The following is a 13,607-nucleotide window of genomic DNA, read 5'->3' as shown; positions in this document are numbered from 1 at the left end:
TAAAATTAACTATCATAAGTACTCTGTTCCTAATCACTTTATGTGTCAAGGTTATTATTTATTTTAGAGTTAAGAGTACTTAAGGGACCATTGGGTTAGTCCCCTCATTTTGCGAATAAGGAAATTGAGACTCAGAAAGCCTAGTTAGCAAAGAGTAGAGTCCAGGTTCTTCTGATTGCCATTTCTTAATTCTTTCCTGGAAGCCAGACTGCCTGGTTAGGAGTTCACTCAGACTGTGAATCTATTTAAAAGAAGCCTGATTCTGAATGCGGGCCTCCTTCCTACAGGGAGTCTTGCTTCTCAGCACTTTCCAGAGACATATCCCTGCACTAGTTGAGGTATACACACCAGCATTGTCTGCAGTGAAGTGGAGGATTATTGGTAGCAGGCTGGGGTGGTCACAGAGGCACCCCAGGAAACTGGCATCATGTCTCAGAATGATATGTTTTAGAGCAAATCCATTTCTCAATTACATTAAAATCAGATTTACAGTGTCTCCTTTGACTATTTCTTTTAAGTCCAAAGTTCTGGAGGATTATGACAAGGCTAATAAAATTTTGGAGAGGATTTTGGGAAAGTGGTGGAATAGGAAGGAATTTGTTTAGATGACAACTGCAGTGGCAGAATCTATGTACCTGTTTTGGAGCTCGAGTGCCAGTTGAAGGCTTGCAACTCCCAGTGTAGGATTAGAACCATAAATTGTGGCTAATTTCAGTCAATGCAGCTCTTAGCACTATATAGGGGCCCATTGCCCACCAAGCCCTAAAACAGTTAGCTGTGTATGTGTTCTTGGAACAACCTGTGTATAGCTTATGGGACTCAAGATGGGCAAAACGACCCTGTTCTCTTAATATTGGGGATTGTGCTGTAATTGTTGGATTATTGCTTCTGATCACAGAGATACAATGAGGTGGGCATCCGTTGTTATTTCACTCCCTTCCTTTTGGGAGCCAGATAAAAAGCCAGGAGATTCAAAAACAACTATATATATAGGGAAATTGAGAAGTCATCATACCTGCCCAAGGAAGGCACAGACTCAGAAAAGACCCAAGAAGACCCTAAGTTTATACTTCAGACTGATCCTTAGCACAGAGACAGTCAACAGTAGCCATATCAACAAAACCAAAAAACTCTAGGAAAGGGGGAGAGTCTAATTTTCAGGGGTAACTTGTTATTTGATTTAAGTGTCCAGTTTTCAACAGATAATCATAATGCATAAAAAAGTATTGACTCCTTGAAAGAAACAAAAGAAAACACAAAAATCCGTCACTAAGGCCATATGCTGATCTCCTAGTCAAAAATCAAGAAAACTTCTTAAAGATGCTGAAAGAACCAAATGAAGATGTGGAGAAAGTCCAGGAAACAGCATTTGCATAAAATGGAAATATCAATAAAGATCTAGACAATCTAAAGAGAAGCCAAAAAGAAATTCTAGAGCTGAAAAGTACAGTAATGAATAAGTGAAAAATTTACTAGAAGAATTAAAGGGAAGATTTGAGTAGGTAGAGGAAAGAACCAGCAAATTGAAGATAGGGCAATGGAAATTTTTGAGCCTGAGGAAAAGAAATAAAAGTGATTAAAGGTCAGTGAGCACATGGGACACCATCAAGTGAACCAACGTACATGTCATGGGATCTCTGAAGCACAAGAGGGAGAGAAAGGGGGCAGAGAGAATATTTGAAGAAACAATGTCTGAAAACTTCCAAAATGGGCTGAACTCAAAGACACCCACACCAAGACACATTGAAATCAAATCATAGGAAGCTAAAAACAGGAGGAATCTTGAAAGCAGCCCCAGAGGGACTCCTCACCTTCGAGAGATCCTTGGTAAGGTGGTTAGCAGAGACCGCACCAAAGCCTGTTTGAGGCCACAAGGCACTGAGCTGAAATGTTCAATGTGCTAAAAGAGCTATCAATGAAGAATCCTGTATCTGGCCACTGTCCTTTAAAAGTGAGGAAGAAATGAAGACTTTCTCAGATAAACAGAAGATGCGGGAGTTGTTCCACTAGAACTGCCCTGTAAGAACTGCTGCAGGGAGGACGGCAGGTTGAAATGAAAGGGCACTAGGCAGGGACTTGAAGCCGCAGGATGGCAGTAAAGGCAGTTCCAGGGGTGGTGATAAAAGCTCGTGTTACTCTGACAATATAGTATGATTGCACTTTTTGTTTTCTGATGATCTAAGACAAATACATTTTCAAAACCAATTATTAGCATAAAAGCTAGTATTATTAAAACTTTTATCTGTAACTGTTCTGTTTTCTACATGATTTAAGGGACTAAGGTGCTAAAAATATTTTGGTTTTAGAAATAAATAATATATTTATATATATGAAAACAATTGTCACAGTTGAGACATCAATCATTAAAGAGGTAGGGACAGAATTGTTAAAAGGAGCAGAGTTTTTGTATACTATTAATGTCAAGCTGGTATAAATACAAATTAGAATGTTACAACTTTTGAATATTGGGACAAAAAGCTATGAGACATAGAATATGAATGCATAGAAACCCAAGGCATACAGAAAACAAAGTGACAGAAATGGATTAAACTGTCTAATCAAAAGTCAGTCTTAGGGCTGGGGTTGTGACTCAGTAGTAGAGCGCTTGCATAGCATGTGTGAGGCACCGGGTTTGATCCTTAGTACCACGTGAAAATACATAAATAAAATAAATGTATTGTGTCCCATCTGCAACGAAAAGACATATGTATTTTTATTTATTTTATATAGTTTATGTGTGTATATATATATTATGTATTATATATTATTTTGTGTGAGTGTGTGTGTGTGTATGTGTGTAAAGATTAAAAAAACAAAGATTTAGGCAGAGTGGATTTTAAAAAACATGACCCAGGGCTGGGGCTGTAGCTCAGCTGCAGAGCACTTGCCTAACATGTATGAGGCACTGGGTTCAATCCTCAGCACCACATAAAAATAAACAAAATAAAGGCATTCTGTCCATCTACAATAAAACAAAACAAAAACCAAAACCAACATGATCCAGATGATATTTTGTCTACAGGAGATGCATTTTAAATCCAGAGACACAGGTTGAAGTGAAAAGGTGGAAAAGAATATTCCATACAAATAGTACCAAATGACCCATTAATTCTACTTCTGGGTATGTATTCAAAAGAACTGGCCAGGCGTGGTGGAGCCTGGCTGTAATCCCAGCTACTTGAGAGATGGAGGCAGAAGGATTATAAGCTTTAGGCCAGCTTGGGCAATTTAGCAAGACCTTAACTCAAAATAAAATAATAATAGTTTTAAAAGAGCTAGGTTACCTGTATACTCAGAAAAATGAGATATCCCATCTGATTCAAATGTATGACATATCAAGGTCATTGTACTGTCACTGTAACTAATTAAAACAAATAAAAAATAAATTATATAAAATTAAAAAAATAAAAATAAAAAAATAAAAGGGTTAGGGATGTAACTTTGTGATAGAGCACTTGCTTAACATGTCTGAGGCTCTGGATTCAGTTCCCAGTATGGGGGGAAAAATATGAAGGCAAGACCTTGGGATATTTGTATACTAATGGTCAATTATTTATGATACTAAAATTGTGGAATCAATTTAAGTGTTCATTGACAGATGAATAGATAAGCAAAGTATGATATATACTATAATGGAATATTAATCAACCTTAAAAAAGTAAGAAAATTTAGATAATTGCAATAACATGGGTGAATCTTCAGGAAATCAAGTGAAATAAGTCAGTCAAAAGGACTACTTATATGATGTGCCAAATAAGTTCTACTTACATGGATGTGGAGAAGTCAGAAAGTGGAATGGGGAATTATTGTTTAATGGGGGAGAGAATTTCAGTTTTACAAGATAGGTATGAAGATGGGGTGATGATGGGTGCACAACACAAATGTACTTAATACTGCTGAAATACACTTAAAAATGGTTAAAATGGTAATTTTATGTTGTGTTCTTTTATGCTTATATTAGTATATATTTGTCTTACTATATCCCCTACTTAATATTTCTGAAAGATTGGACTAATTGGATAAACATAAAAGTGCCTTAGGTCTTTTGGAAGAAATCCTTATGCTTTCCAAAATATGTAGTGATTATGTGGTAAATTTTTTTTAATATCTCAAGTAATATTTTTTTCTATTTTTTATTCTTTTTAGGTATACGTGACAGTAGAGTGTATGTTGACATATTATATGTATTATGGAGTATCATTTCCCATTTTGGGGGTTGTACATGATGTGGTTGTGTATTCATTTATGAACATAGGAAAGCTGTGTTGGGTTCATTCTATTGTCTTTCCTATTCCCCCCCCCATCCCCCTTTGTCTAATCTAGTGAACTTCTCTCCTCCCCCTATTGTGTGCTCACTGCAGCACTGGAGGGGATCCCATGGAGTCCCACATGCTGAGTGTGGTCAGGCAACCTTGGGTGCTCAGCAGAGTGGCTGTTCTGTGTGTTCGTGTTTTACCCATGAATATAAAATCTCTCAAAAAAGGGCAGGGAAATAAGATGCCTCTGCATAATGTATGAGTCTTAGCATTCAGAAAAAATTAATAAATTAACAATATAGATATAATCCACTTTTCCCCTCTCTTTGTTATGCTTCAGGACCCAAAGTAATCCAGACTTCTGCAGCAAATTTTTCACTAAATAACAGCAAAAAGGTAAGCCTGGGTGTAAGAGGCAGCTGTTGGAACATTATGAATTTTGGGGCACTGAGGAATTTGGTTCTCCTTAGAGAGTCCTGAAGACAGATACCCTTGACTTGCAGCTGCTTCTCAGGCAGCAGTGCCTCTCACTGAGCTGCCGGCTTGGGGCTCTTGTCTGTCAGAATCACCTTTTCTGCTATAGGAAACACCTCAGTGCTTAGGAAGTGTGGTGGTATTACTTAGGCAGCAGCAGTTTATTTCCAAAGGGGGTTAACTCCTCCCAATTCCTTGTATCTGTAAGTCCTGTTTGAATGTGTTAACAGCGATTGCTTAGGTAGCTGACCCTTTCTTCTTAGGTGTCCAGGTTGGGCTTGTTCTGCATCAGGTTTCTAGCTGAACAGCCTCTGCATTGCTTGTTTGGTATGCTTTGCTTGGACTCGGCTTAAATGAGCCCCCCAGCCCCTTAAACAAGGCTTGATTCTTCTCCATCTTTAGAGGGAAACAGAGGTTCTCTCATTTGGAGAATTTTGGTTTACTTTAATAAATATCAACTTGTAAAAGCCCAGACAGCTAAAGCTTTTATTCTGCTGTCAACCCTAACCCTTATCCGTGAATGGGGCCCAGTTGTCCTGTGCTTTTACGGCACCGTAACATGGACAGTTTAAATCTCATTGTTTGGTCCCAGATTCCTGCTTCCCATTCTCTCACCTCCTTGTAGCTTTACCTTTACAAGGTTTCAAAAACTGCATTTCAAAAAATGCAAAAAAAGATAAATGTCTCAAAACTTAGACCTCTTAGTTCTTTTTGTTGGGCTGTTTAGCCTATCTTCGCATTTTCTTTACTTTCCTTTATTTAACTCTGGGGCCAGTGGTTTAATGTGGAGAGGTGTTCCCAAGGAGTTTACTGACAGTAGTTGGTCTTTTTTTTTTTTTTTTTTCTTTTCCTTTTTTCTGTACTAGGGATTGAATCTAGGGACACTTGACAACTGAGGCACATCCTCAGCCCTTTTTATTTATTTTGTTTTTTTAAACTTTAAGACAGGTTCTCACTAAGTTGCTTAGGGCCTTGTTAAATTGCTGAGGCTGGCTTTAAGCTTGTTATCCTCCTGCCTCAGCCTCCCGAGCTGCTGGGATTGCAGGTGTGCACCACCACACCTGGCAGTAGTTGGTCTTTTTAATTGCTGTCTGTCAGGGTATCAGTCTCTCTTTGATACAGAAAATAGCAGTCATTCCATCAGACTGACTTGCTTCCCAGAGACCATCCTCACTTCAGAAAGACAGGACCTTGCTGGGTACGGTGGTATACACCTGTAATCCCTGGGGAGGCTGAAGCAGGAGGAACACAAGTTCAAGGCCATTCTCAGTGACTTAGTGAGACTGTCCTGAAAAATAAAAAGGGCTGAGGCTATGGCTCTGTGTTAGAGTACCCCTGGGTTTAGTCCCTGGGGTTGGGGGTGTATTTTAGTCAGCTTTCCACTGCTAAAAGACCTGACCAAAACAATTGTAAAGGAGGAAAAGTTTGAGGGCTTACAGTTTCAGAAATCTCAATCCATAGACAGCAGGCTCCGTTCCTTGGGGCTCAAGGTGAGGTAGAGCATCATGGCAGAAGAGTGTGGCAGAGGGAAACAGCTCACATGGTGAACAGGAAGCAGAGAAAGACTCCTTGCTCCAGCTACAAAATATATACCCATAGCCATGCTCCCAATGAACCACTTGGATTAATTCACTGATTAGGTTCAGGCTATAACCCAATCATTTCTCCTCCAAATTTTCTTCCATTGTCTTACATGTGAGCTTTTGGGGGACACTTCACATGGAAACCATAACAGGGTGGGAGGAAAAAGAAAGACAGTGTCTCTTCCTCCGATAGATATAATTTCTGGTGGCTTTCAGGGAAGGCTTTGGTCCCAGAGAGCTTCTCTTGGACCCTGACAGAAGCATTAAGATATGAACCACACATCGACCAGTAAGGGTGGTGCCTTCAAATGATGCTTTTCTTTTAATTTGTTTGTTTATTTATATTTTTTGTGGTGCTGAGGATTGAACCCAGTGCCTCACACATGCAAGGCAAACACTCTACCACTGAGCCACAACGTCAGCCCCAAATGATGCTTTTCCTTGGGATCATAGGTGGCACCTGACTGTTAGACACCAGCATTATGTTCTTCAAAAGACATTGTGGAAAGACCGCTGACAGCATAGTCTTCTCTGGTTTTCCTCTCCAGGGACAGTTAGACTTCAATAAAGCTGAAAACAATTGATATCAACAGTGCTATATTTGGCCTGCTGACTCCAAAGAAATAATTACCAAGATACACATCTTGTCAGTGTGGAATATTTCTTTGCTGTCCTTTCTTACTCTGTGTCTCCTCATCCTGCTCTTTCCACTTCTTCTCCACACTGGTGCCTCCTTGGTATTTAGAAGGTGCACCCTCCAAGGCTCAAGGTGGTGGAAACTGCCTGCTAAGAGATTTTGAAGAGACGAAGGTGGGTTGCAGCTGGAAAGTGTCCTTTCTTGTTCTGGAAGGCATCTTTTCACCAGGTTGTCCAAAGGAAAACTCTGTGTTTCTGTTTCAGAACTACTGCTCAAGCCTTCTAGGGCAAATGTGAACGGTGTATTAAGAGAGTTGGTAGACTCAGTGAGGAGGTCACATGGATTACTTAATTTCTTTCATTTTTTTGCTTTAGCTAAAGCCAATTCAAATACGTTCGAATCCACTATCTACATATAATCAGCAACTGTGGCTGACATGTGTTGTTGAGTTGGATCATTCAGAAGGTATGTAACCTGCCATTTCAGGTACCGAATCTCATATTTAAGAGATTGGTGGGATTTTTAAAAACTTGGACGTGTGCTAAAAGATAGGTATATAAGGGTAATAGGTATACAGGGATATTCATTATTATTCACAATAGGAACAAGTTGGAAGCCCCTTAAATATGAAATGGAGTGGTTGATGATCTGGTGTAGGTTTTGACACAGGCCGCTTGGTCTTGGGCGAGTAGATTCCGGTGGACAGGCTGTCCTCTGCCTGGCAATACGAGGTTTCAAGGCGGCAGAGGGTAGCGTGGCCTCAGTGCACTCTGGGGCTCTCATGTGTGCTTGGCTCAAGGCCACAGCAGAGCCCCGCAGGCACCTTTGTCAGTGGGTGGTACTGCCCAAGGTGGTCTGTGACACTGAACTTCTTTCTTTTGTAGAAACTTCTATTCAGACGAGCTTTTCCATGACTGTCAAAGTCAACGGTGTGGCCCAGGATGGAACCACCATGTACATTCACAACAAGGTTCACAATCGGACGAGGACCCTCACGTGTGCAGGGGTGAGTGTGTGGATGGCTCCACAGCCCCCAGCTGTCACAGACTTGTTTCTCCAGGGTGGAAGGCAGAGCCCAGAGACTTTGAAAAATTACTCTTAAATAATAAAAAAAAGAAAAAAGAAAAAAAAAAGGAAGAAAATTGAAATGAAGGTCATGAAAGACTCGCCTAACCTCATGTGCTATGCTCCTAGAAACTCACGCCTGTGCGCACCCAGGTGCACACACACATGCAGACACACGTAGTGAGCTTCGCTCGCTCACCCGCAGCCCACCCTGAGCACCCTCAACACTGTTCTGCTGTTCACGTAACTGACTGCCGGGTGTGCCCACAGGGGATGCGGATGGGCTGTGCCTCTTCCGAGTCATTCTCCATCACAGGGCTGCAGGTCACTTGTAGTTGGTGTAGAGTCCCCTGATCCAGAGTGCCCAGGCCACACAGGCTGATTGGCTCCTTTTGGGGCACCTACTTCAGGGTGCGCTGTGCTACGGGGCAGGCTCCTGAGGGTCCAGGGAGGAGTGAGCCTGGCTTCTCATTTCGTTGGCACTGCATTCTGTTGAGCCTCTCCCTAAGATAGCAGGGAGGACACCTCAGACTCCCCAGGTTACTGGCATCAGGAGGAACTCGGAGAGAACCCAAAACGGCAGGTCATTGGCTTGAGGACTGGACGAGGAGGTTAGGAGCTGCCCAGTGTGTGGAGCGGTGTGTTGAGGCTTTCCCTGCACACATCCTAGGTCCTCACAGCAGGCTCACAGCTTAGGAACTTGTAGTAGAGCCCATTTTATACAAAAAGGTCAAAGCCATTGCCTGAGGTGACGCAGATAGTAAATGCCAGAACCAGGATCTAAGCCTCTTTTGTCCTGAAGCTGGTGGCCTTAACCGAGATGCATCCTTCCTGGTTGGTTACAGTAAGAACCAGGAGCCTGTTTGTCCTTTCAGGGGGGCTGTGTGGTGGCTAGCCACCTCCTCTTGCCCTTCTCTGTTGATGTTTAACAGAAGAGACTGAAAGGGGTCAGAACCTGGCCCGAGGGCCTGGCTGTTGGAAAGGTAAGCTGGGTGACAGTGTGGCCCCTCCAGCAGAGTGCAGCTCGCTGCTTTCCTGACCTCGGCAGCCACAGCTGCATCCCTTCAGGACAGGTAGTATCTAGAGAGGGCTCCAGAGGCAGCTGACCTCTGTTTTGCCTACCTCCTCTGACCTGTGTGAGTGACCTGAGCCAGCTTCTGGAATGTACTGTCCACACCTGGAAGTGGGAGTTAGGCCTCCTGCCTGTCTTGGAGCGGCGAGATCAAGGTGAACAACACACGAGAGGTTGTGGGGTGTTTGTGCCAGTCTGAGGTGTCCACACTTCCCCGCCTTGCCTGGGTGCAGGAGGTGCTGAGTCACGTGGCGTTAGAAAGGACCATTGTCCGGGCAGCCAGTCTTCTCCTTTCCCCAGGCAGGAATGAGGATTCTGCCTCCAGCACTGGCCTTGCAGACGGGAGACTGTGCCACAGCTGCTAGACTGCCTCTCCTCCTATTGTGACTGGTCACCTGCGGTTGCCTTAACTCAGGGGGTTTTGGTTTTAAAACCAAGACCAGTTGGTTACCCACTGAACCCTCGGCTTTGGGGAGAGCCAGGATGCTGAGGGCAGCGGTGCTATCCTGCTGCTCCCACAACACACACCTACCAGTGCACCCTGTGGGTGACCCTCCAGTATCCCTCGTGTTTCTTCCCACTTGGTGGCCCCGTCTCAGCTTACGCTTGTCACCCATGGAAACATCTCTTCTGTTCCCTGTCAAGTCAGGTCTCCCCCTAACCCTGCAAGAGGCATTGTCCTGACATAAGAAAACATAGCATTTTTCTGGTGCAGGGATATTTACCCACTTCCTACCACTCAGCTACAGACCTTTTTATTTTGTTTTGAGAGAGGGTCTCACCAAGTTGCTGAGGATGACTTTGAACTTGTGATTTCTGGCCTCAGCCTCTTGCGTTGCCGGGATTACAGGCGAGACCACTATGTTGTGCTGCCCTCTCATCTTTTGAAGACTTTTTATGTAAAACCTGGGTCTGTTTTCTTACCCTGTCTTCAAACAGTAGAGGCTGAACAACTGTGGGCTGACTGCCCTGTTCAGAGCACAGCAATAGCAAGCGCCACCTGGAAGCCACAGAAGTTCTGGACGGTGGCTGTACTCTTGTGGCACAGGGAGAGCCCATCTGCTCAGGTGGTAGAGTGGTGGTCAAGGGCAGGCTGGCCGTGTGGCTTGGCTGGGGCAGAGCGGCAGAAGTCAGTGACTTGTGAACCTGGCTAGTGAGTACACCTCTGTGCCCCAGAGTAAAGGCTCATCCTGCTTGCTGCTTCCGAAGGGACAGCAGAATAGAGGAGACCCTGAAGGACAAGAGGACAGGGCTCTTGGCAAACCATTAAGTCTCCACAGAATCCACTTGCAGCTGTCCACACAGCCTTTGCTTTTGATGTGGGGTGGGATGGGGAAGGATGCTGAGAAGCGAATGGCAGGCTAAAACAGGGGAGGGACAGATGTCACTGCTCTGTGTATGGTTACAGTGATTTCAAAAGTAGGCCAGGACAAGTGCATCTGCAAGTGTCCCATCTGTGGTGTCTTGGCTTGCAGTTCCCTGTGCCATGTTGCCATTAGGGACATCAGGCTTGCGGCGTTGCTTGGTTAACATTTTTATGTAGGTGACATATTTTCAATCATGCAAAGTAGGACAGCTCCAATTAGTGTAGATCATATACTGTTTCCAAATATACCAATTGGCACATGCTTTCTAGGAACTAACTGTCTGGGCTGGCATCTGACTTCCTGGCTCTTAGAGAGCTCCCGGGAGATGTGTCTTGCTCATCTGTTGTTGAGTCATTACTTGTGGGTCAGTTGGTGGGTGAGTCCTCCTCACTTGCTTTAAAAACACAGATCTTCCATGTGTTTGCAGAAATGTGCAGAAATTATTGTGGCTCACCTCGGCTACTTAAATTACACTCAATACACCGTGACTGTGGGGTTCGAGCACCTGAAGCAGCTCATCAAGGAGATGAACTTCACGGTAAGTACTCAGCCGACCGCCTGCTTCCTTGGCTCCTTTGTTGAGTGAAACCCATCACAAGGTCTGAGAGGTTATTTTGAACAAGAAGGCCACAATTTCTTAAGTACATGGAATCAAGAATAGCTTAAAGAAATAGCACAGGAATTGCAAAGACCTTAGGTGCTCTGAGATTTAAAATAGAGTGTACTAGTGTTCCAGTTGGAAGGTTACTTGCCCTCTTGCGAAAACAGGACTCCCTGCTCAGCCCCTGTCAGTGGTCATCAGCCTGCTGGAAGGTCCAGTGAGGAGAGGGCACTGTACTTTACGCATATCCAGCTGAAACCCGCCTCCTGTTCCTTCAAAAAACCAGCAGAGCAACTAGGCCCCAGGGCTTCAGCTTGACAGAGGAACTGCATTCAGATCCTGGCTGCATCAACGACTAGTTCAGCTTTGTTGATGCTTCCTTTTCTGAAAGGTAGCTACCTCCTAGTGTTACGAAAGTTAAATGACGCTGCTAATGGGTACATTTTCTTTTTGGCATTGAGATTGAACCCAGGGGTGCTTTACCACTGAGGCACATCCCCACCAGCCCATTTTATTTTTTATTCTGAGATAGATTCTCGCTAAGTTGATGAGGCTGGCTTTGAATGTGATCCTCCTGCCTCAGCCTCTGGAGTTGCTGGGATTACAAGCATGTGCCTCTGTACCCAGCTTACATTTTCTTTTTAAATAAGGGCTTTATTGAGATACAATTCACAGATCATAAAATTTACCCTCTTAAAGTGTGTGATTCAGTGGTTTTTAGTATGCACAGTCGTGCAACCAATGCCACCAATTCAGAGCATCCCCATCGCCTCTGTGAGAAACCTGTCAGCAATCATTCCTACTTCCCATCCTCGCAGCCTCTGGCAACCACTAATCACTGATCTTCCTTCTGACTCTGGTTTGCCTGGCTGGGACTGTCATGTGATGAGGATTGTTCAACATGGAGTCTTGCCTTACTGGCTGTTCTCTTAGCCTGATGTTCTTGAGGTTCATCAGGGTTGATGAGGGTCTCAGCGCTCCATTCCATTGTTTGTTTTTGCTGAATAATATTTCATTATAAACCACATTTTGTTTGGGTTGTTTCCTAATATACAGATAATGCAGGATGGACACATGGACAGGGATGATTTACACCCCAAGTGCAGCAAAGCAGGACAGTGGGAGATTTCACCACAATATTCAGAGTGGTGCACAGTTTAAAACTTATGAATTGTTTCTTTCTGGAGTTTTCCATTTAATATTTCTGGACTCTGATTGGCAGAGGGCAACTGAGACCATGGAAAGCAAAGCGGCAGATAAGGTGGGGTGTTGGGGGGACTGCTGTACTCACAAGACAGTGCGCCTTCTGCAGACAGTCGGTGGTCCTGACTGTGCTCACACTCACCTGGGCTGTAGGCCTCTACACCATGCAGACCAGTTTTACTCATCTTCCTGCCTTTTTTTTTTTTTTGAGCTTTTGTGGTTCTCTGCACGTCACCCAGTGTTTCTTAGCACCCTGGGTCCTCACGGGCAGCTGGGCATCGTTTCCTCTAATTAAGCACCTTGCAGTGACACTCTGTAGTCAGCACTTCACATTTCCTCCTTTTCCTTCCTAAGCCATCACCTTTGACCAGGGGACGAGATGAAAACAGCAGCCCCAGTTCTTGGCCCTTCAGTCCTTTCCCTGGTGGTCACTGCCGGCTCCCATGTCTGCTGAGAGGCCTGGCAGCAGGCAGTGCCTAGTTAGGGACTGCCGGCTTCTTGGTCTGCACTTGGTATGTTCTCATCTTACCCCGACCTCTCCCGAGGGATCTATGGCTTTCCCATTCCAAGGACTCTGCTGGAGGGGCAGGCCAGCACCTAGGGACAGTCTGGCTGATTGTTTTTCTCAAAGTTCGCTCATCCCCGTCTGCACAGGGCCTGGCTTTGTTTGCTGCACACAGTATGAGGAGTGTTGCCTGGGGGGCTGGTGACCAAGGCCACCGCCCGGAGACTGGTGACCTAGGCAAGACGTGGGCGCTTGTTCCCAGTGTACCTTCACGTGCCACAGGCAAGCCCAGTCTCTAGAGCACAAAGACGGCTTTGTGACGACTGAGCAACCTTGATGCAAAAGCAAGCGTGTGGAGCGCAGGGCTCAAGATTCGGAGTCCTGCAGCCCGAGGTTTTTCTGGGAATCCTAGGCTTTATTTCTTGTGTTGACTTTTACTTTCAGAAATATCTGCTGGGGTTAGGAACATAACACCAAGCAACAAAACCCCACAGTGAATTCCACAGAATCAGCTCCATACGGTGGGCCTGGAAACACCCACAGCCGCCTCTGCTCTTCCTGCGCCCACGAAGCCCTCCGCCTCCCTTCCTTCCTCTGGCCCTGACCTGCCTGACCCAGCGCGGGTGGCGGGCTGGCATCTGCAGCGAGGGCCTGTTCTCTGGGCTTTGGCTTCCCTCTCAGGCCTGGGCACAGATGAATAGCAGGTCCAGCTGCTGGGGTGGACGCTGGAGGAGCACATGGTGATTCTCCTCAGCCGTCGCTGATAGGACCCGCAGAGGGAAGGCTGTGAGGAGGAGTGTCCCAGCAGGGGGACACATGGATAGGGCTCACTGACCCAGTGCAG

General features: G+C 44.9%; 1 protein-coding gene across 1 annotated transcript in view; it reads left to right on the top strand.

Moving 5' to 3' along the window:
• The window catches only part of Tmem181 (transmembrane protein 181), a 37,329-nt gene that overhangs the window by 11,087 nt on the left and 12,635 nt on the right, over positions 1-13,607 (top strand). Inside the window, exons 3-6 of the mRNA XM_027939518.2 lie at positions 4,597-4,652; positions 7,325-7,415; positions 7,835-7,956; positions 10,882-10,992. Of these exons, the coding sequence (XP_027795319.1) occupies positions 4,597-4,652; positions 7,325-7,415; positions 7,835-7,956; positions 10,882-10,992 (380 nt within the window). The remainder of the gene's footprint in view (positions 1-4,596; positions 4,653-7,324; positions 7,416-7,834; positions 7,957-10,881; positions 10,993-13,607) is intronic.

Source organism: Marmota flaviventris, chromosome 6, assembly GCF_047511675.1.
Source record: "Marmota flaviventris isolate mMarFla1 chromosome 6, mMarFla1.hap1, whole genome shotgun sequence".
NCBI lineage: Eukaryota > Metazoa > Chordata > Mammalia > Rodentia > Sciuridae > Marmota > Marmota flaviventris.
The sequence above is the reverse complement of the archived record's forward strand: the minus strand, read 5'-3'. Positions and strand labels throughout refer to the sequence as shown.